Source organism: Lactuca saligna, chromosome 2 (genome assembly GCF_052625555.1).
Source record: "Lactuca saligna cultivar CGN05327 chromosome 2, ASM5262555v1, whole genome shotgun sequence".
Classification (NCBI taxonomy): domain Eukaryota; kingdom Viridiplantae; phylum Streptophyta; class Magnoliopsida; order Asterales; family Asteraceae; genus Lactuca; species Lactuca saligna.
This window is the reverse complement of record NC_136418.1, coordinates 136,928,684-136,937,180: the sequence shown is the minus strand read 5'-3', so window position 1 is coordinate 136,937,180 and position 8,497 is coordinate 136,928,684. Positions and strand designations below refer to the sequence as shown.

Genomic DNA, 8,497 nt, shown 5'->3' with positions numbered 1-8,497 from the left:
AAATTGCATTCTCGAATTCGATTATTGTTACGGTATCCCTTTCCATGATTCGAATTGTGAGGTTTGGCAATTAGTCTTAATCGTTTAGACACACATATGAACTATCTAAGGCAAAGGTGTATAAGTTCAAGAAGCGTTGATAAAAGATTATCAAAGCACTAAGTATTAGAAACATGGACATAAGAAATTCAATAGGTATTATTTTCTGAAAGTTAAGATGTTTATGAATACATGTCGAAGCTAGTGGGAGCATAAGTGTTATGTTTTATAATAATCATCATGATAGTGGGAGCATAAATGTTATGATTGTATGATTATTAAGGAAAGTATTGCAAGTTGGCAATATTAATTATAGAAAACAAGAGTCATTCTTTGCAAAGTTGTAAGGATGGAATAGTTGTTTTGCTATAATTAAGGGAGAGAATATTATGCTTCATTTCAAATCTAAAGGATTAGGTTGAGAAATGTTGATAAATTTAGTCAAAGGTACATAGTGTGTTCTTAAAATTTCGATTATGATTACGGCATTCCTTTTCACAATTCGAATTTTGAGAACATAGCGAATAAAAACATTATGTGTTGTGTCCCACACGCTTCGGGTATAGGATCGATTGCAAATGCTTTAATATTTGACCATTCTATAATTTTCCAAATGTCTAGCGCATTTAGAGGGAAAAGGGACTAGAATCGGTTTTGACTAAAATAATTAAACAACTATCAAAGGACAATCCAAAGTTCGACGAGGATTGGTTGCTTGTGAGTAGTTGGAAGCATGGTATTGAATGGACCATATCGACATATTATAAATAGAAAAGATTCTATTAAGAAATGAGTTGTCATATGGAACATATGGAAGCGTGTCCATATTGGGAAGTAAATATTGAGAAATTTATGACTAGATTAGAAACTTTTGTGCAAAAGGATGTTCAAAGGAATGTACTTTGAGTGAAAGACATCATATCTAAGGAATTGTCTTGTAACAATCTCCGTTAGAGGACTTTGTAATATCATTGGCAATAGTCTTTGTGACTTTGGTGCAGTGACATTACGAAAGAATCATTGCATAAAATGTTAGAATCTAGCATATTCTATAAGTGGCAAGAATTTGATATTCTTAAACTTATGAAAAACGGATTTGGAGTTGTGAAATGAGAATGATTGGAAATGTGTCCAATGTGATCTATTTCACAAACTAAGAACCATAGGTAAACATTGTGTGCATGCTAGGAGCATGGGACAAGTGTAATAATTCAAGTAAGAAGTTGATTACCCGAAACGACAAATAATGAGTAATCAATATGGTGATAAATAAAAGGTGTTTTATTTATGCTCAAGGGGTTGAGGCCATATGGGATTAGTATTATTCTTGTGTTTCACTTTGCATGTTTTGACTTCCAGAATAATTGAGGTTATTAAGAATAATCGAATTATTCAAACGGGCCACAGTCGTTCATATGTTGGAAGTAGGTATGAATGAAGACTGTCGTGAATTGGTGTGTGGATTGTCTAAAAGAGTATTAGACATAAGCAAATGTTTGCTGCAACATTCATGAGTGCTTATGAATATGAATTTGAGCATTGGACTAAACCCACATTCACTTGGATCACTCCATGAATTGTATCACGAGTGTTTGGTGAGATGATAACATCTTATATTCTTGAAACCGAGATGTGTGAGTTGTATCTTACTAATCGGTTGCACATTGATAATATGTAAACGCACTAGTAACTTGGTGTTATAAAACATATTGTTGTGTGTGATTTGGTTAGTGAGTGCAAGCAAGCATTGTATCAAAGTTTATCTGTTCCTTTTATCCAAGGTAGGATAAAAGCGATATCTTTTGGGCCCCTCGATGGTTTAGTGATGACAAACGTAAATGCTCGGTCGGGCTAGGGCTAATTTGATTTGTTCAATTAGTCAGTCGTCATAAATCGGGAATCGAGAAATAGTACAAAGAGAATGATTAGAAATCATATCTCATACAATATCTAGAATGGAGGAATATATGATCCCTTATCTTAAGGACACGCGTATCTGATAGGATCAGAGTTGACAGCGGCTTTGGAAAGCTACGATTGCAGATCAGGATCTGAAGTCATACGCAAAATAGTTATTAGACTTATCCAAGTGGGAGACTGTTGGATTAGTGTCTAAGTCCATAACTATTTTGGTATCTACTTGACCCGATAGTGCATGGTCCTTTTGGGTTGCCTTCACCAAAGCAACTTGATAGAGAAATAAATAAAGAGAGAGGTTATTATGATTTATTAATATGTTATAAGAATAATATATTAAAGGAGAAATCATATTTGTTTAATTAATATTGGTCAATAATTAATTAGGAATTAATTTTGTGATCAAGTGTAATTAATTAAACTAGAGGGGCTGATTTGTAATTATGTGATAGTTACAAAATAAGGTAAGGATTATCTTAAATATAGGGTGAACGAATTTAACGAGATAATGCCTTAGAATTCGACTAGGATAAGGGTTTCTAAGACTTTATCTTATGGTTACTTGGTGGGCAAGCAACTAGATAAGGATAATGACTAAAACCCTAATCTTTACACCTATATAAACCCCGTAAGGCTCATGAATTCGTGTAAGCCTTTCCAAGGAGTCCTAAGGACGAATTCCTACCTCTCTCCTCTCTCTTTATACCTTCTCCATTTGCTCTTGGTGTTTGTGAACCATTAGAGGAGTGACACTCGTGACTCTAAGCCTTTCAAAGTCAATTCAAAGAGGAATTAGGATTGTTATTGCTACATAACAATCAAGGTAATATCTTAAACCTAATTATATGTTAATATCAATTTCCATATGCTAGAATTAGGGTTTATAGTCTTGGATTCAAATCATGTACAATAGAGAAACCTAGATCCAAGCATTAGGGTTTGTATGAGCACATAGGATGTCTTATGACCAAAACCCATCACGGGCGTGGCCCAGTATGTGTAGTATGTGGTTATGCATGGTATGTGGTAGGGTGGGGAACTCACTAAGCTTCGTGCTTATGGTTTTCAGTTTTGGTTTCAGGTACTTCCGGTAGCGGAGGGAAGAGCTCGGGGTGATCGCATGGCACACACCATAGATTAGACAGCCTGGGAATGTTTACTCTAATAATGAACATGTGTTTTGAAAACTTATACTCATATTATGTTTTGGATTGATGATTTTACTTTAAGTAATGATTTATTAAAAGAATTTTTTGGTCTTAAATTTTGGGTCGTTACATGATGCATGGTCAGGTTACTATATAACATCTATGAGATTCAAGGTCTTCAATGTTAACTAGTCGATCAGGAAAGCAATGGTTATTACATCTGGTTTGGAATACGCACATATGGATTGTAATTGTGGGTAAACCCTGATTATTAATTAGGATTGTAATTGGGTTATGTTTAGTGTGAGGAGTCGTATTAACAGCAGCTCGAGTGTGCAATTCTATTATATTCAGTTAGAGGTGAGTCTTCTCACTATATTCGTGGGTCGAAGGCATCGAGTTGAAATAAACCTCAGGGTTGGGCCCATATTTGTTGATCATATTAAAATAAATCCCAAAGTTGGGTCCATTATTGTATGATCGGGTTGAAATAAACCCCATGGCAGGGCCTTAGGGTTAAGCCCATATTTTTTTTATCGGGTTAAAATAAGTGTTGGGGTTGGGCCTATATTTATATATTGGGTTGGGATACACCCTAGGGCTAGGCCCAGTTGTATGTTTGATATATGGTACTTTGGGGAACTCACTAAACATTGTGCTTAAAAATTTTGTTTATGGTTTTAGGTACTTCCAGTACAAAAAGGGAAGGGTCCGACATGATGACACAACATCCTCCCCTCATGATTCCGCACCTTTTGGATACTTTTACTCTGATATTTTGGATATTATACCTTTTGATTGTCTTTGAACTATTTGATGATTGAATCTATTGATTTTAAACGAAAAACTTTATCACTGCTTTTGGGAATGTTACAAAATAATAAAGAAAAAATACATAAATTCAAAGTTAAATGAAAAACATTTAAATAGTATAACACCCTATTTGGTGTTGTACTATTCACAAACACCATTTTTGGTGTAACAAAGGATGTAAGGAATGCAAGAGGTATTCAACATTCACGAAAAAATGACGGTTTACATATAAAGAACATCTTACCAAAATGAAGAACAAATAGTGGTGCATGGAAAAAAAAAGCAATTACTAAAGCTAAAAGTAAAGATAAGCAAGGGTAAGTGTGTATATTAGACGTGGAAAAAATTGCCACGACCCAAAATAAACATGGTTAGGTAATAGATTTCGACAGGTTTAAGTAAACAAGTTGATACGATTCAACACAAAAGTTAAACAGGTAAGATTAAGATTAAGATTTCCAACTCAAGAATGAATCGTATATAACCCATTTATTCATATATAAGTTTTTATAAAAGTCTAATATATTATAAATATATCATATATAATTTTATATTGAATTGGGCTAAAAAATAGATTGGATAAGGAATGTATTTAACCATGTTTGACCTAATTTCATTCACTTGCCAGCTTCCCAAAGTAGAAAGCCACAAACACACTTTGTTTGTTTCTTCATTCATTCCACTGGGAATCATAGTAAGTGTCGTTGCTCGATGTTGCTTCCAAGCCTCCACTCCGGTCTTGTCTCCTTTTCACGTATTTTAGTTTTTGATTCATTGAGCATTATGCATCCCTCTCAGCCTCTCATGTATGTTAACAATTTTATGGTTGTTTCCTGATTTCAAAAATTATATATTCAATATGAGCTATTATATGGTTAATATATGTATAGTTTTATGGTTATTTCCTGATTTCAGAATATATATATATATATATATATATATATATATATATATATATATATATATATATATATATATACAAGTTCAATATGAGTATAATTTCATGGCTGTTTCGGATCATTACCTTGAACTTTGAATTTCTAATGTTTTTCAGCTTTTGGTTAATTCTTTGAAGATGGAATTTCGGGTTGAAATGATTTTTCATTAAACGTGTTAAATAATTTATATGTTTGATTTAACACTAAAGAACAAATAAATATATAACTACATATTACCAAGAATGAGGTTGGTTGATACATTTGTCTTGATTGCCAAATTGGTTGTAGCCAAATTGATTATGAAGCCAATTGTCGTTAATCTCAGTCGATAAATCTGCTTACCGAACTTCATATATTCTCTCAAGTCTCAATCACTAATTTGTATTTGATTTATGAAACTTATTTCGTTTTTTAATTGATTTTAAAAAAAATCAAAGAAATGATTTTGTTCTCTTTTTTTAATATCTTCTTATGTTATATAAGAGATACCACATCACTTTTCAGGGAATATGCTTTGAATTAAATAATTAACCAGCAGTTTGCGTCTAACAGTTACTACACTGTTAATGAATTAAGCCCTAGAAAGTATACGTTTTTGTTATGATTAAAGTAGTATATAATGTTAATTTAGTTGTTTATTTATGGGATAATGACTTAAAAGGATAATATATTTTTTTATTTATACATAGTTGGTCATTGAATTTTTTTCGTCCACATTACACCTTCAACTTGTTTAAACCATACACATTTAATCCTTATGACCGACTATTTCAGCTAAACCGGAAAAAGTGATTTAATAGAGTAATATATATTTCACTTTGTATACATGTAGTTCTTAATAAACATCAAGGACTAAATGTACAAAAAAATATTAAGGTTTAAATGTGCATAAATTGAAAAAATATATTATTTTATTAAGTCATTTTTTTTGTTTATCTGGAGTAACTGGTTATAAAGATTGAATGTATACAGTTTAAAAAGTTGAGGGATAAATATTGATGAAAAAAACTCAATGATCAAATATGAACAAATATCTTCTGTATTAACAAATCCTTTTGTTTATTGAGTTTTTTTTAAAACATGTATTATAAAATATACATAAAAAAACATTAATTAAACTATTAGTTATTAGTTATCCGAAATATTACCATAATTAAATATAAAATATTTTAGTTATAAAAAATATTTATTGAGTTTTTTTTTAAACATGTATTATAAAATATACATAAAAAAACATTAATTAAACTATTAGTTATTAGTTATCCGAAATATTACCATAATTAAATATAAAATATTTTAATTATAAAAAATATTTTTTATAATTAAAAACTTCATATTTATTTATCGTAATATTATCATAACTAATAATTAAATTAATGTTTTTTAATTTTATAAAGATAATTGATAAAATACAAAGTAGTTCTAAATTTTATTATACTGTAATATTTTCATCCCTAACCTAGATCGATTTTTTTTACTTTGTCGCTAGAAACTTTGAAAGATGAACAAATACCTCTGCTTTAACAAATCCCCTTTGTCGTTTGTGGAAAGCTTGAAGACTGAAGCGATAACGTTCGTCAGGATGAACCAAGAGCTTCTTCTCTCATGGCGTCGTCCATGTCTCCCCTTTCCCACAACCATCACAAAATCCACCACCGTCGGCGTTGTTTTTCAACCAATCCGAGCAACTCTTCAAACCTCGGTCGACGAAAAAGCGGAAATTCTAACTGCGAAAGAGAAGAGAGAGTTGAGGAACGTGAAAAGAGAGGAAAACAAATCGTATAATTGGAGGGAAGACGTGGAAGAAAGGCTATTGAAGAAACCAAAGAAGCAGTTCAACTCTTGGAAGGAAGAGCTTAACCTCGACAAACTCGCGGTAATGGGTCCCCAATGGTGGATCGTCAAGGTCTCCAGAGCTAAAGGTAAGGATACTGTTGAACGGATGATGCAGGCACTCGCAAAGAACTTTCCTGATGCTGAATTTCAGGTGATTAATTCACTCTTGTGTTTGATTTATCTTCCATTTGATGTTCTATAATCACCATAGAATTTGCTTCAACAATTACATCGGATTTTACCCCAATTGAATACGACATTTACGATTTGATGGCAGGTATTTACTGCAGCTGTTTCTGAGAAAACTAAGTTGAAGAACGGGAAGATTTCAATCAAACCCAAGCCTTTGTATCCCGGATGTGTGTTTTTGAATTGCATATTGAACAGGGAACTCCACAATTTTATAAGAGAAGAATGTGAAGGAGTTGGAGGATTCGTTGGAAGAATGGTTGGAAATACGTAAGCAACAACTTCTCCTGTTAGATCCGAATGACCCAAATTGACCCATTTTAGGTAAACGGGTCGAAATTGCTTCCTCTAAACATCTAACATAAAACTTCTATTTGCAGAAAAAAGCAAATTAACAAACCCAGGCCAGTATCCGCAGCTGACATGGAAGCAATATTTCAAGAAGTGAAGGAAAAGCAAGAAGCAACAGATAAAGCATTTGAAGAACAACAACAGTTAGAGATTTTAGAGAAAAAATCACTTCCACTTTCAGATAAAAAAGTATCCAAGAGTCGATCAAGAAAACCTTCAGGGCCTGTTCTTGGGTCAACTGTTCGGATCGTGTCAGGGCCATTTTTGGACTTTTCAGGCACCATAAAAAAGTTAGATAGAAAGCGAGGATTGGTATGTATGCATTATTTCGTTTTTTTTGACTTAATGTTACACTTAATGCGACTTAATATAGAAAGTCATGGAAAGGAGACTTCTTTACAAATTTTCCTCATTTGTTTTTTTCAGGTAACTGTTGGTTTTACGTTGTTTGGGAAGGATACTTTAGCTGATTTAGATGTAAGTGAAATTGTAGAAGAGAAGAAATGATGCCATATCATAATCCCAAGTGGTGAGTGAGTTCTTAAGTCATATTTTTACCCAGTTTGGACGATTTTACCCTTACCACTTCCCTCATGTAGCATCTTAGCGTGTGTGCCATGAGGATGCATAAGGGTTAAAAATGTAATTCAATGTTTGATTCATGTGCTGTAAGTTATGAACCACGCATCTGTTATGGTCAAACATCGGTCAAACTCCTAGGCCAAATCAAGAACTTGAAATCGACCCATGAGCTGTATCCATCCAGTCAAAGGTCAACTTTCATCTATAGGGGAGCTGTTGTAGTTTAGATTAGATGTTGATTATGAAGTTTATTGGACTAAATTTAATGAAGTTGTTAATATCTTTTTTTTTGTTATCTGAAGTGCTTTTGATATTTGTGGCATTAGTTTGTTCTTGAATGAAGTTAGCTTGATGAAAATGGAATATGTTTCATTTGAGACTTAATGATTAAACACTTGGAGCAATCGCATTGTGGACTTGATTTATTAATTAGGAAGTGACAAATAATTGAGGAATTGTGGTTGTGAAGTTGAATGACAATGTTGATTATGATGCTATTAATTTAAATGAAATCAGGAATCATAATATATTAAACATGTGTTGATGAAATTCAGCAGTGAATTAGTGATCTATTTAGGTTTATGTGTGTTATTGTATACCTTGCTATCGTTAGAAAGTGAAGGTGTATATTAGCAAACAAGCTAAAAAAGTTAAAAGCAGCAAGAGTAGAATAAATATTCAAAG

The 8,497-nt window shown here is 32.5% G+C and overlaps 1 protein-coding gene and 1 non-coding gene across 2 annotated transcripts; both read left to right on the top strand.

The window, feature by feature from the left end:
- Window positions 1–5,134: 5,134 nt before the first annotated feature.
- LOC145033265 (small nucleolar RNA snoR109) lies at window positions 5,135–5,213 on the top strand. The gene has a single exon (XR_013677497.1). It is a non-coding gene; the product is annotated as a small nucleolar RNA snoR109 (small nucleolar RNA).
- Window positions 5,214–6,328: 1,115 nt separating this feature from the next.
- On the top strand, window positions 6,329–8,108 carry PTAC13 (plastid transcriptionally active 13). The gene is made up of 4 exons (XM_078980355.1): window positions 6,329–6,842; window positions 6,969–7,150; window positions 7,261–7,543; window positions 7,658–8,108. The coding sequence occupies exons 1-4, from the start codon at window positions 6,357–6,359 to the stop codon at window positions 7,736–7,738; spliced, it is 1,032 nt and encodes a 343-aa protein (XP_078836481.1). The 5' UTR covers window positions 6,329–6,356; the 3' UTR covers window positions 7,739–8,108.
- The last annotated feature ends 389 nt before the right edge of the window (window positions 8,109–8,497 follow it).

What these genes read in the sequence shown, in the direction of transcription:
- PTAC13 (XM_078980355.1), top strand. Translation starts at nt 6,357, where the DNA reads ATGAACAAATACCTCTGCTTTAACAAATCCCCTTTGTCGTTTGTGGAA. An exon ending in GGAAGAATGGTTGGAAATAC is followed by an intron (nt 7,151 to 7,260) that starts GTAAGCAACAAC and finishes TTCTATTTGCAG; the next exon opens with AAAAAAGCAAATTAACAAAC. An exon ending in TAGATAGAAAGCGAGGATTG is followed by an intron (nt 7,544 to 7,657) that starts GTATGTATGCAT and finishes TGTTTTTTTCAG; the next exon opens with GTAACTGTTGGTTTTACGTT.